Source organism: Podarcis vaucheri (assembly GCF_965113315.1).
Source record: "Podarcis vaucheri genome assembly, chromosome: 10".
Lineage (NCBI taxonomy): Eukaryota > Metazoa > Chordata > Lepidosauria > Squamata > Lacertidae > Podarcis > Podarcis vaucheri.
Genome location: NC_138748.1, coordinates 70,659,398 through 70,680,281, shown reverse-complemented (window position 1 = coordinate 70,680,281; position 20,884 = coordinate 70,659,398). Strand labels below are relative to the sequence as shown.

Here is a 20,884-nt window from a genome sequence, read left to right as displayed (position 1 = left end):
TTTCCCCTTTGTAAAGAGAGCACGATCCTGGTCTACCTCGCAGGGATGTGACTATCAGCTCTGTGTTGAGAGAGTTGAATCCCAAGCACTAACAAGATCAATACACCTAGTTTCCAGAAAACTTTCAACTCTTTAAATTATTTGGCAGTTTGGTGGATGGGAGCGTCTAAAGGGTGATGCAAGATTTGGTAAGAATACTTTTATTACTGTCAGTAACCCCGTCACTTATCGTGCGTTGCAAGGGGTTGGACTAGACAATTCTGTGATTTGAACCCAGCACAACGTCCTGCGTGTTATTATCCTGGTACCCAGGATGCAAAGTAGACGAGTAAGTTACAAAAGACTGACGAATCCGAGGCCTCGATTATAATCTCCCGATAATGGACAGAATCTGTTCTTTCCTCCCAATGCAGAAGATATTTTTTAAAAAATATATAAATATACAAAGCATGTATAAAATTCACAACGGAACCTACCACGGCTTGTATACCTGCCTTTCCACTTCTGTGACTTTGCTTTGAAATAGAAGAACAAGGACCTGAGACAATAAATCCAATGCAAACGTTTCAACGCAATGCAACTTGGGAAAGGAGTTGTGGTGTCCTTCATAAGGTGGCTGAGACACACACAAAACACACACACACACACACACACACACACACACACAACATACACACACACACACACACACACACACACACGAGACCTGCAAAGAACAGGGAAATGGCCGGGTTTATGCTTTCCGATAATCAGGGGGTTGCAGTTACACATTCTCAGGCTCCAAATTTCACAGGACACCTACTTAAATCACACAGCAGGTAGATCTGTGTGGCTATTAAATCAAAAGGACACAACAGGGTACTGGATTAGGCCAATGGCCCACCCTGAGAACAGCACCCTGTTCTCACATTGGCCAACCAGCAGGTCTAGGAACATGGGTGGCGCTGTGGTCTAAACCAGTGTTTCCCAGCCTTTTTTGGGCAAAGGCACACTTGTTTCATGAAAAAAATCTCGAGGCACACCACCATTACAGCCCCGTGACGTCAGCGCGCAGCGTCACACCGGGAGGGACATGAATTGCTAGCAAATAACATAATCACCTCCTTGAGGGCTGGCTCATCTTCTCCGAAGGCAGAACCCCATTAATTAACAGCACAGACTCACACCATAGCCAAGACGAGGGGGGAAAACCACAGTCATGCACATGTGGGGGCTAAATGAGGACGAAGACCGGGCAGAGAGCAGGGTTCAAATCACCCCACCTGGCCAGGACAATCCCTGGGTGCTCCCTTGGGCCACTCGCCTGACCCACCTCGCAGGGCTGTTGTTGCGAGGATAACACGGGGAGAACCACGCGCGCCCCCGGGAGCTCCTTGGAGGAGAAAGCGGGCGATGAATACAATGCACGAAATATATGAGAGGCGACCAGGTTTTGCAGGTGAGGGGCCCCCGCCAGCCTCCGCTTCCAACACTCGGCGCAACGACGCCGAAGTTTCCCCCCGGGCTCGGCTCGGGGAGCAGCGCGGCTCCCCCCCGGCTCCCCTTCGCCCTCCCGGCTCTCTCTGCCGCCCACTGGGGACCCCCCTCACCTGCCAGGTCCGGAGCGCCGGTGGAAGTTGCATGCATGCATGCAGGGCGCCGCGTTGCCATTGCATTGCACTGCACTCCATGCAACGCCTGCATGCATGCATTGCCTTGCACCGCCCGCCAAGGGGTCTCCCCGCGGTCCGATGCGTCCCCTCCGGCGCGGATGCAGCATTGCAAAAATAAAAAACCCCCGACGCATCCCTACCTGGGGGGCAGCCTCCGCCTCCGCCGCTCCGCCTCCGCGGGGATCCCCGGGCTCCATCCTGCCGCCCAATCTCCGCGGAGGCGCAGGCAGGCTGCGCGGGGTCTGCGCGGAAGAGCCCCTGCCCGCCCGGCCGCCGCTGCCGCGCTCATTCCATGGCCGGGAGAAGAGCGCTTCAAACAAAACGCCCGGCCCGCCAGGCCACGCTGGGAAACGTAGTTTGTGCACCCCGCGCGGGCGCGGAGCCCAAGGGTGAGGGGACTACGGATCCCGGCAGCCCCCGCGCCGGGGACGGAGGGGGAGAGGCCAGGTGCAGGGATGGAGGGACGGGTGGGCGAGCGAGTGAGTGAGTGGCAGCCGCCAAGCCTTGGCCGAGAGCCAGGAAGGGCCTCCCCGGAGGAGGAGGAGGGAGGCGCAGAGAGGGAGAGAGGGAGGGAACCCCAGGGGTCATCTAGTGACGGCGCCCCAATCGAAAATTTGACTTAAAAAAAAAAAATCTTTCGAATTTTTTTATTTTTCCCGCGGCACACCAGGCAACATCTCGCGGCACACTAGTGTGCCGCAGAACAGTGGTTGGGAAACACTGGTCTAAACCACTGAGTCTCTTGGGTTTGCTGACTGGAAGGTTGGCGGTTCAAATCCCTGCGACGGGTGAGCTCCCGTTGCTCTGTCCCAGCTCCTTCCAACCTAGCAGTTAGAAAGCAAGTAGTTAAACAGGTACCGCTGCGGCAGGAAGGTAAAACAACATTTCTGTGTGCTCTGGTTTCCGTCACGGTGTTTCATTGCGCCAGAAGTGGTTTAGTCATGATCTGGAAAGCTGTCTGTGGACAAACGCCGGCTCCCTCGGCCTGAAAGCGAGAGGAGCACACCAACCCCATCGTCGCCTTTGAGTGAACTCAACCGCCCAGGGGTCCTTTCTTTTTATACAGCTCTATCATGCGAATTCTTACCTTCTCGATTGAGCCAGTCCATTTTGCTCACCTTTTCTCTGAATGAGGAAGCTGCAAATACAGCAACATTTCCCCGTAGCAGAGCCAGTGCATCTAGGAGACACATCACCAAAAGTCAACTACCGAAGGAGCGTTGTGCTGCTTGGGAAAGCTCTGCATCCCACTCACTGAACATCCTATTAGGAATGAAGATCTCTCCTCCCTGCTATCCAGATTTTGTCCCCAAGCTAGATTTTACCAGAGTTCAGGCTTTCTCAGTAACATCTTCACTATATATCTATATATCTATATCATATATCTATATATCTATATATCTATAGCTAGCTAGCTATAGATATATCTATATATATATAATCTCTTATCCAAATTTTATCTTCCTTGCAAGAGAAACTTTAAAGTTTCTTTTTCAAGTATTGAAATTTAGTGAGGTTACAAAGCAGCAGACAAGTTAATGAATAGCTCAATTAGTTAGAGGGACGTGGGTGGCGCTGTGGGTCAAACCACAGAGCCTAGGACTTGTCGATCAGAAGGTCGGCGGTTCGAATCCCCGCAACGGGGTGAGCTCCCATTGCTCGGTCCCTGCTCCTGCCAACCTAGCAGTTCGAAAGCACATCAAAGTGCAAGTAGATAAATAGGTACCGCTCCGGTGGGAAGGTAAAGGGCGTTTCCGTCCGCTGCTCTGGTTCTCCAGAAGCGGCTTAGTCATGCTGGCCACATGACCTGGAAGCTGTACGCCGGCTCCCTCGGCCTGTAAAGCGAGATGAGTGCCACAACCCCAGAGTCGGCCACGACTGGACCTAACGGTCAGGGGTCCCTTTACCTTTTACAATTGGTAAAAGTTCCCTGCCCTGGGTAGATCACTGCTAGTTTTTTAATAGTGGGAGTAGATTGCAGTTTCTTGGGAGTTGGACATGTGCAGACTAGATGATCCCCAGGGTGCCTCCCCTTGTATAATTCTACGACTTAAAAATAAAGAGAGGACTAGTTGTGTTTAAAGAAGAGGGGGTCTGTCAACCACCAGGAACCATGCTAGTCAAAGAGAACCTCTCGTAGTTGGGAGATGAACAACGCAGACGTGCTTCTTCGAGCTGGGAGAGGGATTTTGAGCGAGAGGCGGCTTGGGCCTGAAGCGCAGCCCAGAGTTCGTAAGCAAAGGAGGGAAGATTCTTGAAGCCCACACGACAGCACCAGCAAAGATACAGAGCCGCGAGGGATGTAAACAGTTTTTATTAAGACACCATCTTTATGTTGTACATTATATAAAACTCCATTTACACTCTACCAAAAAAAAGTCTCCTAAAAAGGTGGACCATGAAGAGCTTTGGGGCATGCGAGTAACGAGTTTCTGTGGCCACCAGGTTCATATATTTGCTTTGATAATAAAGATTGTGCAAGGAGGTAACACGGCGGAGTATAAAAATCAAGATACACGTGGCAGAAAGCCCCGACTTAGACAGAATTCTGCTTCAGCCATTTTTTTCCTGCGGTGGGGATGAAGTTTTTTGTGTGTGTTTTTGTTTTTCACAGCACACATCTGCACAGCAGCGCCCCTGAAACTTTGGCTCATCAGTGCTAAAAAGAAGCATCACAGGCATACGTCCCCAAAGGTACCTGCTCCCGATATCGGTCACGCCAACAGAGCTAGGTAGGTTGCATGCACACACAAGCAAACACCCCCCCCTCGCTGCCAAATCTGCAGGTCAGAATTTCCGGGGTGGGGTGGGACATAGGCTACAGGGGAGAGGAGAGGGCTTTTGCTTCAGAGTGAAAAAATGCAAGCGTGGGAAGGAAATTGCAATTGCAGTGCACCTTCGTTAGTGTTCAACAAAGAAGCTGGGACGCCAACAATGGCAACAGCTCCCTTTCCCCACTCAAGTCTTCACGTCTGGGCAAGGAGAAGCAATGTTTCATTAACTCGCCGCCCCTCTCCATTCTCTGTGGCGAAGCAAATGGGACCGAGATCCTCTACACGGGCGTTTCGTTCTCCCACCGTCTGGCACTTTGCTGGACCAGGATGCACCTCCTTCCCCGAAACTGGGAAATGGGGAATGCCCTGCTGTTTCGTTATGAGCGGAAGCCCAGGCTCACGACACGCTCATCTTACGAAATCCTGGATTCTTTCAGCGCCTGGTTTCATGAGCACTGCTTTCCTGTTCCCGGCACCAAGTTTATTAACTAAAAGGAAGTGGTTAGTTGGAATTGACAGGTAGTGTTTTGAAGATTTCTGCCCTTGGAGCTGTCCTGGCTCAAAGGAAATTTGGGGGCGGAGGAACTTTACCAAACCACTCATGATTATGACAGTTATTTAGTGCAGGCCGGAGGGAGAGATTGGCCTTTAGTGTTCAAGGGGCTCACAGGGGGAGGTGTCTTAAGCGCATAAAAGCAGCCTATCTTAGCCTGCTGCCCTCCAGACATTTTGGATGAGAAGCTCGGAGACCATCACACAAAACCTTTGGAGAGTGGCAGGCTGAGGAAGACAGGCCTGAAACCCTGGGACCAGGTCCCAGCAGTCGGGCTGAGCACTGATCATGTTCTTATTCAATGGGCTTGTGGGGGGAGCCATTCCTGGTGGGCTGGACCCAGAAAACCTGCAAGAGCAAACTGGTGCTAGAATGGGAACTTGAGAGCGTCAGCTTCAAAAGGCAGAGATCCTACGTTGCACCCTGGGACCCGAGAGGAAGAAGAGAGGGCGTGTGGTTTGCCTTTTTTGAGGTAAGGAGAAGGCCCTCGCCCAGGCAGACTAGGCAGCTGGGGGCTTAGAAGCCCACCGGGAGATCAGAGCGCTGCTTGGGGAAGGTCTTTAATACTGCACACTGCTGCTGAATTTGCCATGCATTTTGCATAAAGGGCACAGATTCCCTCTCTACGTTTAGGCGCACGTTTTCGCACCGGGGTTCCTTTTTGGCAGGGAAGCCTGATTTTAAAAAAAGAAAAGGTAAAGGCACTTCAAAAATGAAGGACTTCCATGTGGGTCCGACTGCCACATTATTCTCCTGGTCTGCTTGACGCCCGTACGGCATTCGCCCACTGTGCCCTGTCTTGAGACACCAGCTTCTCACTGCTCTAAGCAGAGGCAAGCCCAGGCAAGCAGCAAGCTGAACCAGGAACATAAAAGGTGGAGATGATTTGACTTTCATAACCAAGTCCGGGGGGGGGGGTGAATGCCCTGAATGGAGGGTTGTAGCAGCACTGGCCAAAGTCCTCTACCCCATCTGAAAGGGGGCTGGATGATCCCAGCTCCTGGGGGCAGCAGAAGCACCAGGAATTAATACTTGGGGCAAAGCAGGGATGCCACAACTCCTCTTGTTGAAGGGTGCCATAACGTACAGCCTTCGGCGAACCTTGCTAACTCAGGTGTGGGAGGTGCATTGTGGGAAAATCCTCTTTCACTGAAAAAGATAACAGTAGTAGGTTGAACGGGAAGCATCTGCTGTTGAAATTCTCTGCTAGGCCCTTCGAGACGGGCTGGAGGCAATCACCCCAGTTCAAAACAGTAATAGGGGGAAGAAACAAGAACACGGAAGCTTTCTCGTGTGTTTTTCCATGGCCCTCCTTGTTCTCTGGCATTTTGCGATTGGATTTTGTAGCTAGGCACACACACACACACTCACAGGGGGAGGTCAGTTAGGGGGAGCTAGTGTTGCTCTAGGGCTAATGTTTCAGGATATGCATTCTTCATCTCACACGGGACCAAAAATGAAATCCAAAAATAAAACAGAACTTGTTAGACAAAAAAAAATTAAATCCAAAAATGCAAATCTATAAAACAAAACAACCCATTTGTCGCAAATTAAAAGTTGCTTGTCAAAACACTGAGCTCCCGTCCCCACGGGAACAAGTAGCAAAGGAAGGACGGGAGAGGTTTATTCTCGTTTTTTCCACGCTGTTGCCTGAAACTGCCAGTCTCAGTAGTGAGAGAGAGTTCTTCGCGTTATCCTGGAAACCGTAAAAAATAAATTACTTTCTTCCTCCTTTCCTCCTCTCCGGCTTAGAACTCGTCGTGCCGTACTAAGGCTTCCCCAAAGTCCGTAGCCTGGCTGCCCACAAACAAGTCATACTTGTCCACAATTTCTTCTTTGCTGAGTTTGCCATCCTAAAGAACAAAAGGAGAACTCAGGCGCTTTGGCAACTATTCCTAATGAGTCCTAATGAATGTTTAAGAGGGACAATCGCCCAAGACATTCCCACAAGCAAACCCTGTCGAAATAAATGGAAGCTCTTGTGTGGCTTCCATTCATTTCAACCGGAGCTGATCAGGAAAACGTCTCAGAGGACTGGGTTTCTGTTTAGCTGCAGCAGCCTGATAGTTGACATACAGAGCAGGGAAGGAACAGGTCCCTGCCCCAACAGGTATACAGTACGAAGTGCACAAGAGAGGGCTGGGATTTTCTCCAAGGAGGAGATATGAGCTTCCATCCCTGGCAACTCCAGGTAGGGCTGGGAGGAACCCTGTCTAAAATCCTGCAGAATGTGTGTCAGTCCATGCAGACAGTACTGAGCTGGATGGACCAATGGAATGAGTCAGAACAAGGCAGCTTCCTAGGAACTGTGGCCTGGTCCCCTGGGATCTGCTGAGACAGGCCTCTCGGCACCTGGGCCTCAACGACACCCAGTGATGTGGAATTCCAAAGCCGGTCGCTCCGCAAAAGGGAGCCTGTCTGGGACCGTGCTGAGGAGGGCTGCACTGAGGAAGAATGGTAGGAGCCACCCCCTCCCCCCTGCATCTTCTCAGGAGCAGGAGGACAGTATAGATTTGGAACAGTGGCTTGCAGAGGGGCATAGTTCAGAAGGCAGAAGCTGGGAAATACTGGATGGGGAACAACTAGGAGAAGAAACACTGGAAGGGAGAGGGTTAACAGATCCACAGTCTCTGGACAGCCTCCCTCCACTCTCCCCAAGGTCAAGAAGAGCTCGGAAGGTTTCAGAACAGAAAGCACAGAGGGTGCTACCAGCTCAGATTACAAGACATAGGAGTGACGTAGATTAATAGGGGCAGATGGGTCGTAAGCTTAATTGGGAGCACTGCCATTCTGGGTGGACGCTTTCTTTTGTCCTTAGCTGTGTTTATTAAAGAAACAAACTCAGGGTTCAGCAACCTACAACCCATGGGGGTCGTTTAAACGGCCCATGAGCCGCCCCCAAACTGAGCCACCTCCTTGGCAAGTCTCTGCGCGCTGCGCTAAAGCAGCGCAGCGCAGAGTGGGGACTTGTTTCCATGGCACCGGAAATCGGGTCTGGACCGGAAATCGCGTATGTGCAGACGCGATCCAGCCCACGGAGCGATCTCTGCGGGAGTGAACCGGCCCTGGCGAGGTAAACCTTGCCGACCCCTGAATTACTGTATTTTTCGCTCTGTAAGACGCACTTTTCCCCTCCTAAAAAGTAAGGGGAAATGTTTGTGTGCGTCTTATGGAGCGAATGCAGGCGGGAGGCTCTGCTCAGCGCTCCCTTTAAAGAGCCGCGTGGAGCGTGTGTGCCGCTCTTGGGGGCTTTTCCTCTTCCCCAAGAGGGAACCCCCCACACACACGCTCCGCACGCTCTTTAAAGGGAGTGTGGCTCTTGGGGGAGCCTTTATCCTGCTGCCCTGAAGAGGCTTTGCGTGGCTATCCCAGAAGCCAGGTCCCTCTTGCTGTTCTGGCTTCTGGGATTCAGAATTCCTTTCGTTTGATCTGCTCATTTATGGCCACGGGGGAGGAAGAAGATTTCCCGAATCCTGACAGAGCCTCACCTTGTTCTGATCCGACTCGTAAACAAGGTGCCGTGCTTCTGCCTCGGCGTGATCATAGTCCGAAGGGAGGATCCAGTCCTTGGTCTCCTCCTTGTCCATCTTCCCGTCCCGGTTCTTGTCCCGGAACTCTACAAATTGCTCTCGCTCCGTCTTCACCCACTCAGGCTCTTCGGCGTCGCCGTCATGGCTGTACATGTCGCCTGTGGCGAAGGGGGAGAGAGGCAGAGAGGACGTGAGGAATCCAGGCTGAGATCTGATAGACTGATGGATATTCTCTGGGGATCGAAACCGGGAAAGGGGGGGGTGCGAGAGTTTTGGAATCCAAAGGGTGTATAATTATATCTTGTTTTATGTTATTATGTTTTTTTCTTTAATTAGTTTAAAAATTGGGAAATTTGTGGAAGGGAATGTGGGTCGACCTTAGAAAAGGATGTAAATGATGAGCATCGTGGCTTAATTGAGGTTTATAAGTTAAATTTGATTAATTAAGAAGAATTAAGTAAAATATTAATAAGGTAAAAGTTGGAGACAAGAACTTGCTGAGTTAACTACTGGAATCAGGAAGCAAGAAGGAGAGGTGTGGGGAAGTCTGGGAAAGTGGTTAAGGAAATAAGGATTTGAAATTATGCTTGTTTGTCTTTGTGTTTGTGAGTCTGTGTTAGGTATTGTGTATGTTTATATAAACTGTGAAAACCCAATAAAAATTTTATTAAAAAAAAAGAGAGAGGCAGAGAGACAGGCAGACAGACACTGGGTCAGGCTTGAGAACCTAAGGCCCCAAATTCAATAGATAAATTCAATAGATGATAAAAATAAATAATATTGCAGCAATCACACAAAAAGAATCTATTGCGGAATGCAACATAGAGACTCCAAAGCATATATACCGTATTTTTCGCACCAAAGGACGCACCGGACAATAGGACGCACCTTGTTTTAGAGGGGGAGAACAAGGAAAAAAAATCTCCCCCTCTCTGCTCAGCGCCCCTTCAGCGAAGCGGCAGGAGGCGCTGCACAGAGAAGGGGAGAATTTCCCCCCTCTTGTCCCCCCCCCCAAAACAAGGTGCCGTTTAATGTGCGTTCAGTCGCCTTCAGGCGGCTACCTTGGAAGGCTGGAGAGCAAGAGGGGTCGGTGTGCTCTCCAGGCTTCAGGTTCCTTTCGACCTGCTCTTTGGTGCTGGTGGGGCGAAGCCCACCACCAGCCCCAAAGAGCAGGTCGGGGAGCAGCGCACAGGCGCGCGGCTAAAGAGGCTGCTGCAATAGCTGCGTGTTACCTCTCCAACCGGGAGAGGGTCGCGGGGGGCTTCTTTAGTCCCGCGCGCACTCTCCCGGCTGGAGAGGTGGCGCACAGCTAAAGAGGCTGCTGCAATAGCTGCGTGTCACCTCTCCAGCTGGCAGAGGGTCGCAGGGCTATGCTGTCTTCGCTCCATAACGTACACACATTTCCCCTTCATTTTTGAAGGGGGAAGAAGAAGAAGAAGAAGAGTTTGGATTTGATATCCCGCCTTTCACTCCCTTTAAGGAGTCTCAAAGCGGCTAACATTCTCCTTTCCCTTCCTCCCCCACAACGAACACTCTGTGAGGTGAGTGGGGCTGAGAGACTTCAGAGAAGTGTGACTGGCCCAAGGTCACCCAGCAGCTGCATGTGGAGGAGCGGAGACGCGAACCCGGTTCCCCAGATTACGAGACTACCGCTCTTAACCACTACACCACACTGGGAAAAGTGCGTCCTATTGTGCGAAAAATACGGTAAATTCAATAGATAATAAAAATAAATAATATTGCAACAATCACTAAAAAAAAGAATAAAAATCTATCGCGGAATAGTGCTATGCGAGGCTGATAACAATAATGACTCTTAAATCACCTGGATCAGCAGCCAGCCTGGGAATGAGATTATGCAAGGTAAGGGGAGGTGAGTATCAAGAAGGGAGCACCTTTTTATTTTAAATGGTCTAGCCAAGAATCTTTTCCCTTTTGCCAAGATGCCGAGGAACACAAACTTGAAAGACACATCAGTATTAATGAAACTGGGAGGGACTGGGCAGCCAACCCATAACCAGCCCTGTTCCTCTGGGGTGTGACTGCCTCTCCCAGTTACCATAATAATGGGGAGGATTTCTTAATTTAATTCACTACCCACCCTTCATTCCAAAAGTGGGTTGCAGCCATTTTAAATGCAGCATTTTAATAGTAAGTTTGAGGAGCGACAACGAGAACCTGAACTAAGGGAGGAGGAGGGAAGTGGGAAGTGATGTCTGGCTCACCTATGTATTCTTCCAAGTCGATGAAGCCATCCCCATTCTTGTCAATGTCCTCCATAGTTTCCTGTTGAGAAAAACCAACGTCAGCATCGCAGGTTAAGCTCAGGTGGGACCTATGGTGCCCCTTCTTTGCCAGAGAGCAAAGAGAAGCGAGCATAAGAAATGCTTTCCAGCGGGCAAGAAGAGAGCCATAGGATCGATATAGAACAGAGACCCCTAGAAGGGAGAAAAGGGGTCAACGTCCCAAACCACCCACTCACAGTACAAGTTCAGCAACCTCTCCTTCCACACATGACCCAGAGGTGGCAATGATAAGCTGACCAGAACCAGGGTGGATATGATTTAAATCAATTCCATTTAAATCACTAGTCAGTAAGACTTGATTTAAATCATTTTTTTTTACAGGAGGACTCATTCTTGCTGGTATAATCTTAATATTTGCAACCAGATGGAGGTTTCATTTTTGGAATAATAAATTTTCAGAGCAGTTAATCAAAAATGACTGATTTGGTTGTACTATTAGAAATGCATAGAAAGATAATTATGAAATTATTATGAGATTTAATAAGTTCACTGTTTATATTTGGACAGCTTTTCTGCTGTACTTTATTGGAAGGAGAAGAAAAATCATTTCCTTAATAACAATTTATTTAACTAAAACATAACATTATAGCATATGTTTCCATGTTTGTTAACTGATGTGGTTAAACAATTTTTTAAAAAAAAAAAAAACATGGACTGAGTTTTAGTACACATGAAAAACTTAAAACAAATCCTTATTTCCTGATTCTAGCCTTTGGACTAGAATGTAACTTTTAAATAGAAAACTATCTGTAGAAAGATTTTTCCTCCAAAAGCATTTTATTTAAAAATCCGATTTAAATCTACAAAAATCTGATTTAAATTTTAAAAAATCTGATTTAAATAAATTAAAAAAACAGATTTTTTAAAAAAATAATTATTATCCACCCTGACCAGAACATATTTCAGAAGCAGCATTAAAATGGTTTCCTAAGCCTTTTGAAGACGGGATATGGGTGGCAACATGTCACTTAAATACAGTTATACTTGCTCCCTGGCTTAAGTTAATCCATGTGTCCCTGCGTGGTACCCACCTGCACAACTATATCCTTCATGTATTCATATTCTTCAGGATGCAGGAAAGCAGTGAACTCTTCCTTTGTAGCAATCAGGTCGCCGTCCTTGTCCGCCATCTTGAACCTCCGCTCATCTCTCACCATCATCTGCTTGTAGTTAAAGCCATCGTCAGGGTCGGGGTCGTCTGGGTGGCAAGAGAAAGGTTGCGTCTGCTTCAGTACCAGGAGATCACTTGAGGGGTAACAAACCTCACCGGTGTTATCATTACTACTGCCGGAAGTGCAGTTTGCGCACGTTTACTGAACATGTCACAGGGCACACTGTTCAGGGAAAACGGCGGTAGAATAACTGCAGCCCAGCAAGTTCTGCAGCACCCTTTCCAAGAGCAAAACGTTGCTGAAGGTCCCTGGAGTTCCTCAGCCACAGAACGGCCAAACCAGGCTCCAAGTGACCATAATTTCTTACTAGCAAAAATGGTTGACTCTTTGGTCACCCTCCTGCTTTAAGGCACCGTATTTTTCGCTTCATAAGACGCACCTGACCGTAAGACGCACCTAGTTTTTAAAGGAGGAAAACAAGGGGGGGGGAATATCCTGAACGAAACAGTGAATGTGTGATTTTTATGGTTCATGCTGTGGCCACAGACATGTGATCTGATGGTGAATTTGGGGTGACCCAATGCAAAAATCCAGAGGATCCATGTGGATCTGTGCTTTGTAACCACGTTTTTGCGTCACTGCAGCCCCAAGAAACAGTGGGTGCGTGATTTTTTTTGGTGCAGGCTGTAGCCATGGACATGCTATGTGATCTGATGGTGAATTTGGGGTGACACAATGCAAAATTCCTGAGGATCCTTGGCTTTTACCTCCCCCCTCCCAGGCAGCCTCCGCTAGTGTCCCTTATCTCCCTCCCGGTTGCTTACGGATCAGCTGCTTCCTTTCAACACTCCCTTCCCTCTTGTTCGCCTTAGTGTCTTTTCCTTAGCTGGAGCAGTTTTTTGCTCCTCCTTTTCTTCTAATTTCTCTCATTGCTTTGGTATTCCTGTCTCCTCTCCTTGCAAGTTCACTGTCTTTACCTCCCCCTCCTCCCCTGGCAACCTCCTTTATCAGCAGCCTTATCTCTCTGATCGCTTACTGATCAGCGCTTTGTTTCAACACCCCCTTCCCTCTTTCAGGGGAAAAAAAGCAAGATCTGCTTTTCGCCCCTGGGCTCCAGGGACTACACATTTGCTGCATAAGACCACAGACATTTCCCCTTACTTTTTAGGAAGAAAAAAGTGTGTCTTATGGACTGAAAAATACGGTATATTTTAACCACAGCAATTATTTCATTTCAAACCAACTGCTAGAGATACATAAAAGAAAATTTATTATCTGGGTATCAAAATTCAAGTAAAAGCCCAGAGCAACATGCTATATTGCAACAATGAAGGCTCTTTTCCCAAGTCAAGTCAGGGAAAGCAGGATAAGCAGGAAGGTGTGTTTGCAATAGGCTCAGAGCTTTACACACTAGCTTTCCCCCCCCCCCAACCTGGTGCCATCCAGACAGTGCGGACTACAACTTCCATCAGCCGTAGGCAGCATGGACGTGCTAGCAAGGGCTGATGGGAGTTGTAGTCCCAAAGATATGGAGGGCACCAGCATGGAGAAGAATGGTTTGGGTCAATGCTAGTGAAGAGATTTTTTGAAAGACCCCCGTCCCACATTGCAGAGTGGTGAGTTCCTGGACACTGCAGCTGAACCCAGAAGTTAGCCTTGCACTGAGTGACATTTCCTCCTCTGCAGACGGGAAGGGCGGGCTCCTGGGCCAGGGTTGGGGATACCCGTGACCCTCAAGATGCTCCTGGACTATGTGACCACTGGCCGTGGCAGATGGGGCTTGGGGGAGCCGCAAGTCCAACACAACCTCTGGGGGGCTTCTCTCCACCCCCATCGTTCTGCCCAGACACTGAGGTCCAGCGCTGAGGGCCTCCTGGCGGTTCCCTCACTGCGAGAAGTCAGGTTACAGGGAACCAGGCAGAGGGCCTTCTCGGTGGTGGCACCTGCCCTGTGGAACACCCTCCCACCAGATGTCAAAGAGAACAACAACTACCAGGCTTTTAGAAGACATCTGAAGGCAGCCCTCTTTAGGGAAGCTTTTAATGTTTAACAAACTACTGTATTTTAATACTTTGTTGGAAGCCGCCCAGAGTGGCTGGGGAAGCCCAGCCAGATGGGCGGGGTATAAATAATAAATGTTATTCTATTCTATTCCCAGGATGCTCCGCTCCTTTCTTAGGCAAAGGCCTTGAAGAGCTCAAACACAACAGGAGATTTAACATTTACAGCCGGTGGTAGCACTCAAGAGAGTTACCATTAAGACCACGTCGCTACGCTGTATTTATCAATGAAGCAGAGGTGAGATGACGGATCTCCAGTCAAGTTCCAAGACTTCTAGGGCTTTTTGCACCTCCTCAATGTAAGTTGGCAAGGGACCATTTTCAAAGGAGAGAACTGCTACCTCTCCCATAACATGGGATTCTATCCTGTGTTAGAAACTCAGATATATAAAGCTAGGCACCAAATGGCTCCTTAAATTAGGGTTACGGTCGCCCAAACTGAATGCCTGGTTGCCATTTTGGGGCCAGATGGCTCAAAAGTCGTATTTCTCAATGTGACTTTTTGGTTCCTGATTGTGCAGCTAAAGTATAACGGACAGAATTCTGCAAGGTGTGTTGCTCGTGTGTGAAAACTGCCAAGATCCAAAGATCTCCAGGCCCGCACCTCCAGATGGTGGCGACGTCAGGCGCTATCCGGGCATTTTTACTGATAGCCAGGTGCAAAATGTGCCTGGCGAGTTTCGAACGCTGATTCTATCAGCAGAGGCGCATCAGGCCCCAGCTCTAAATCATTAGGCATTTCAGGCTTCCCATGGCCTGCAAGACCACCCTGCCCACCCACCCCCTTTCCTGCTTCATTGGCAGGAGATCAGGATAACTGCGGCTCTGGCAACTTGCCCCTTACCCAGGTAAGTGCCATAGGTCACGTTTCTGTACTCATCCCAGGAGATTAATCCATCTTGGTTCATGTCATACTCCTGCCACTGGTGCTCTACATTGTCATAAACGTACTTCTTCTGCGCCTTCTTAATCCAGGCCTTCAGCTCCCCCTCGGTCACAAACCCATCCTTATCCGTGTCTATTTTACTTACAATCATTCTACAAGACAAAACAAGCAAGTTTCAAGACGCCGGGCTCCAGAAAGCAGTTGCCCCAAGAGCGGGGGACCTACCTAAGATGTAGCCGTAGGTGGCATTTTTATACTCTTCCCAGGAAATGAGCCCGTCCTCATTGAGGTCGTGCCCCTTCCACTGGCGCTCTACATCCTCGTAAATCCAGCGCTTTTGGGCAAATTTAATCCAGTCTTTTAGCTCTTCAGGAGTTACAAACCCGTCCTTGTCTTCATCTATTTTACTTACAATCTTTCTGTAGGAAATGCAGAAAAAGCCGGCAAGAGTTAAAAGAGACAAAAGTAAATTAAATTCCTGGGCCTACCCAGAGGGGGGGGTCATGTGCCCTGCTTGGCAACGTCTATGGGGCAACCCAGTAGGAACGCGGGTGGTGCTGTGGTCTAAACCACTGAGCCTAGGGCTTGCCGATCAGAAGGCTGGTGGTTTGAATCCCCACGATGGGGTGAGCTCCCGTTGTTTGGTCCCAGCTCCTGCCCACCTAGTGTTCGAAAGCACATCAAGTACAAGCAGATAAATAGGTACCACTCCGACAGGAAGGTAAACAGCGTTTCTGTGCGCTGCTCTGGTTCACCAGAAGTGGCTTAGTCATGCTGGCCACATGACCCGGAAGCTGTCTGCGGACAAACGGCGGCTCCCTCGTGGCGCTGTGGGTTAAACCACAGAGCCTAGGACTTGCCGATCAGAAGGTCGGCGGTTCGAATCCCCGCAATGGGGTGAGCTCCCGTTGCTCGGTCCCTGCTCCTGCCAACCTAGCAGTTCGAAAGCACGTCAAAGCGCAAGTAGATAAATAGGTACCGCTCCGGCAGGAAGGTAAATGGCGTTTCCGTGCGCTGCTCTGGTTCGCCAGAAGCGGCTTAGTCATGCTGGCCACATGACCCAGAAGCTGTATGCCAGCTCCCTCAGCCAGTAAAGCGAGATAAGCGCCACAACCCCAGAGTCGGCCACAACTGGACCTAACGGTCAGGGGTCCCTTTACCCTTTAGCTTTATGGGGCAACCCAACACTGGGAGGAGCAAGAGCCCTTCTGCTACCAGGGAGAGGGCACCTGTAGCCATCTTTTCTTGCTGGGACTCCCTTCAACCACAGCCAGTCTGGTCAACAGTCAGGGAGGATGGGGGGCTGCAACCAACACCCCTTCCCTGCCCTCTTCTGTACAGTGGTACCTTGGTTTTTGAACAGCTTAGTTCCTGAACAACTCAGAACCCGAACGCTGCAAACCCGGAAGTAGGTGTTCCAGTTTTCGAACTTTGCCTCGGAAGCCAAACGTGCTCCTGAGCTTCCGTTTTCACTGTTGCACAGCTTATCTGAGTCCCCCGCGTAGCAATTAAGGCTTCCTTCCTTCAGTTTTAACCTTAAGCAGCAAATTTAAGTCCCCCCTCCATCATAAATAAGGCTTTTTTTGTCCCGTTTTTACCCTTAAGCAGCAAATTTCAGTCCCCCACAATCGTAATTAAAACCTTCCGTTTCTGATTGCAGTGTTCTGAGGTGATATTTGGTGTTTTGTTTTTCCTGGGTTTTTTGCATTTTTGTTTCTGTGGCTTTTTTCATTTTTGTGTCTGTGGCTTGTTTTTCATTTTATGATTGGTTGATTGTGTGACTGCGGAAATGGATAAAAGCCCCCCCCCCAATCCAAACAATGACTATTATCAGTGCAGGTAAGAAAAAAAATTAATTTTAATTTTTATCATCTTATTTATTTTATAGTACAGAACATTGATTATTACTTTCATTTTATGGCTCAATAGTCTCGTTAGATAGTAAAATTCATGTTAAATTGCTGTTTCAGGGGTTTTTTTTAAGTCTGGAACGGATTAATCCATTTTGCTTTCTATGGGAAAGCGCGCCTTGGTTTTGGAACGCTTTGGTTTTGGAACGGACTTCCGGAACGGATTAAGTTTCAGAACCAAGGTACCACTGTATTAGGAAGGAACAGACTGAAGCTCTAGTGTTTGACAGCCTTGTTCAACAGCAGTGTGGCAGCTGCTCTTCTTTGAGGCCCAGTGGCCTCTGAAACCCTCAGCAATTTATATGGACCTCTCACGACAGCCCACCTCCCCCTGCATCCACTAGTAACCAAGGACCTGGCCTGTAACGCCATGAAAGCACGGAACCAGATCCTGCCAGATGCAACCCATTATTTGGCACAATTAAATTGACTTTAAACATTAACTTGCATTTAACAGCCCTGGTCTCAGGAGCCCTGAGGCAAGGAAAGCCACTCAGACACACACACAAAGGCTTCCTCCTTGCTCCAGGCAGCGGCCCCAGGGATCTCCGGTCACAGCAGCAGCTGCTGGGAATCAATAAAGTGAGTTGAGTCCGGGAGGGCAGAGCTAGGGAAAAGGAGGGAAAGGGCGGCAGCTGCCACCTCCGCTGAGACGCTCAAAAAGCAGCCAAGATGGAGGCAAGGGTGGCGGTGGTGACGGTTGGTTTTGAAACTCCAAGGTAAACGCATGCTACCTTTGTACTGTGTTAAAAGCACATTTCCTTTGCGGAGTGTCCGATTCTTTCCCTTGACACCTGACCCACTAACAGGCAAGCTCTCGAGGGCCAGGCGTTACACTTGGGCTGTTCTCCACCCCTTCGCTATCCTCCACTTGCATCAAAGCATGCTGGTGAGGGATTTAACTGAAACCCGACCCACAAGGAAAGGTCGGACGAGGTGGCAATTCTGGGCAAGAGGCGCGAGTCCTAGAAAAGTCGCCTGCAACCTGCCTGCCCTAACTAGACGACGACTCACCTGAACAGCAGGACACACATCCTGCTACTCTAGAGCAGCCTTCCCCAGCCTTATCATCAGCCCTTGCCAGCGCAGACAGCTGCTCTGGAGAGTGTTCCTGTGATGTAACGTGAACTGGAGTGCTCGGCGCCCAAATTTCTGCTAGACCTACTGGCTTTGCTCAAACCCTGCTTGTGTGAGAGTGTAGGGTGCCACACGCACTAGTGGGTGACAGTCTGGATACCCTTCTTCTTGCCCTGACCCTAATGGGCACCTGCCTGTTGGAACAACACAGCAGCACCCTCCTCACAGCTGCCAGAGAAAGGGAAAAAATTCTTGAATCAATTCTCTGGCACAAACGAGAACGTCACAGAAGTGATGCAAGCCTGTACTACTGTGCTGGGCTGGACAAACAACCAGGCTCTTTGGCCAAGGCCCCCACAGCGGTGCGGCATGTTCAGAAAGTCTTGACAGTGAGGGGCTAACGGGGCAAACTTGCAGGATTTATTTCCCAAGGAGAGGTTTTCCCAAGTCTGCAGCAGCAGCAGCAGCAGCAGCAGCATAAGAATGCTCAGCCAAATATAACCACAGCTGTCACTCCTGTTACTTGACACTTGGTCCACGGGGTGGGTGGGGGTTGCAAGGTGCGGGGCAAGGCATTTCCCACTGCACTGCCGAGGGAGAGCCATTAGCCCCATCAAGGTCACAGCCTTCTTGAGGAGCTAATTTGAACAAATGCGATGAAGCAAGTTACGGTATTAGCACTGCTATTCTCCTCGGCATGAACTCCAGGGCCCTGGTCAAGACTCTCGCCATGGGCACAAATTTATTAACAGTGGTACCTTGGAAGTCGAATGGAATCCATCCTGGAGGTCTGTTCGACTTCCAAAACGTTTGGAAACCAAGGCACGGCTTCCGATTGGCTGCAGGAAACACATTTCCTTTGCGGAGTGTCAGATTCTTTTCCTTGACACCTGACCCACTAACAGGCAAGCTCTCGAGGGTCAGGCGTTACAGTTGGGCTGTTCTCCACCCCTTCGCTATCCTCCACTTGCATCAAAGCATGCTGGTGAGGGATTTAACTGAAACCCGACCCACAAGGAAAGGAAGCTCCTGCAGCCAATCAGAAGCCGCGTCAGACATTCGGGTTCCAAAGAACGTTCGCAAACTGGAACACTCACTTCCGGGTTTGCGGCGTTCGGGAGCCAAAACGTTAGACTCGCAAGGCGTTCGCGAACCAAGGTACAACTGTACTGTTAATCAGCAACTCGGTAAAAGGTAAAGGGACCCCTGACCATTAGGTCTAGTCGTGGCCGATTCTGGGGTTGTGGCACTCATCTCGCTTTATTGGCCGAGGGAGCCGGCATACAGCTTCCGGGTCATGTGGCCAGCATGACTAAGCCGCTTCTGGCGAACCAGAGCAGCGCACGGAAATGCCATTTACCTTCCTGCCACAGTGGTACCTATTTATCTATTTTCACTTTGTGCTTTCAAACTGCTAGGTTGGCAGGAGCAGGGACCGAGCAACGGGAGCTCACCTCATCGCAGGGATACAAACCGCCGACCTTCTGATCGGCAAGTCCTAGGCTCTGTGGCTTAACCCACAGCACCACCTGCGTCCCAATCAGCAACTTAAGGGGCACTTAATAACAAGATGCACCTGCACAGATTTCAATGAAATCTTTGGGGAACCTTTGGCCTCCAAGGTGTTGCTGAACTACAACTCCCATCAGTACCAGAAAGCGTGGCTGATGGCCAAGGATGATGGGAGTTGTTGTTCGGCAACATCTAGGTCAAAGGCTCCTCACACCTGCCGTAACTCTGTAGATACTGACCTGGGAATAATTTCCGTTTAATTCATGCCAGCTTACTTCTGAGAAAAAGTCGCTAGCTTTGGGCTGCAAGTCTGTCTAAAGGAGGAATGGGTAACTTGAGGATTTTCAGGTGCGGTTGGGCTCCAACATCTACCAGCTGCAGGTAGCATGGTAAATGGTGAGAATCCCACAATACCTGGAAGGCTACAGGCTCCCTACCCATGGTCTAAAGGCAAGGACAGTTGCTTAGCTGGACTGTGCATCAGAGGCCCATGGGAGTTGGCTTGTGGGGAAGGCACACAACAGGCTGCAGTGGATCTGAGTCACCCCCCCAAGCAGCCTTCCTATGTGAAAACCATCAAGGTTTCCTTACCCCAGCCTCTCCTTGCTCTCTTCTGGCGTCAGCTGGTCAAAGGTCTTGGCCTCATCTGCACCCAGGAAGGCATCGTGGTCATAGTCGAAGTTCTGTGCATCGTCATGGACCTTGTCGCTGAGCTGAGGTTCGTGGTGGATGCGATCCTTCTTCTCGGTGGGTTTGCTCAGAACGCAGGCGGTCCACAGGGACAGGTACAAAACGACCTGCCGAACAGCCACAACCATGGTGATATCCTTGGGAAATTAAACACAAGGGCAACAGTTAGCTTGTTTTAAGCTGAAGGTCTTCAGGCTTCCCATGGGCACCATCAGTCACGCCACACAATTGCCCTTCTGCTAGATACTTCCAACTGCAGCAAAAGAACGTTATAATTAGCTGGCTGCCTGATGCCACTCGTCTTAATTAGCAAGAAGTGATGGCATTTGTGATCACCATGTTGACTGTGCCCATATGAATCCTGAGGCTATTATTTTCTCATGGTGTAGAGGCATCAACAACTAGCCAGGCACACACTAATACGTTGGGTTAAGCTAAATGTAACTGACCACACTGCCCTCCTGCAAACAGGCAATTTTGAAACTACAAAAAACGGAAGTCATGTCTTATTGGCTGTGTAGGTGTTTAGAACTAGAGAACTACAGCCAAAGACTTGGCTAGTTCATTCTGATCATGCCTCCAGAAGCTCCCTTTTTCATCCACCCCTCTGCTGCAAACTGCACACAGCTCCTCTGTCCCAGGGTCCCAGGTGACCCTCCATTAGGACAAGGGAACAGGAAGGAGGAAGATACAGGCTTGCAAAAGCAGCCTTTGCCATCAGCTGGCTGGAGTTGATCGATGTTGTAGTCCAAAACACCTGGAGGTCACTAGATTGGCAAAGGCTGAGCGGAGGGAAGGAAGGTAGCTCCGTTGGCAGAGCAT

The 20,884-nt window shown here is 49.6% G+C and overlaps 1 protein-coding gene across 2 annotated transcripts in view; it reads right to left on the bottom strand.

Annotated features, from left to right (window-relative positions):
- Positions 1-3,950: 3,950 nt before the first annotated feature.
- The window catches only part of CALU (calumenin), a 30,007-nt gene continuing 13,073 nt past the window's right edge, over positions 3,951-20,884 (bottom strand). Inside the window, exons 2-7 of one of the 2 annotated variants that reach the window (XM_082239248.1) lie at positions 19,964-20,199; positions 15,099-15,292; positions 11,847-12,013; positions 10,735-10,795; positions 8,468-8,667; positions 3,951-6,832 (exon numbers count right to left, since the gene is read on the bottom strand). In XM_082239248.1, the coding sequence (XP_082095374.1) occupies positions 6,728-6,832; positions 8,468-8,667; positions 10,735-10,795; positions 11,847-12,013; positions 15,099-15,292; positions 19,964-20,190 (954 nt within the window). In that variant the 5' untranslated portion in view covers positions 20,191-20,199 and the 3' untranslated portion in view covers positions 3,951-6,727. Of the gene's footprint in view, positions 6,833-8,467; positions 8,668-10,734; positions 10,796-11,846; positions 12,014-14,831; positions 15,026-15,098; positions 15,293-19,963; positions 20,200-20,884 lie in introns of both variants that reach the window. The other variant, XM_082239249.1, reaches the window with a different exon arrangement.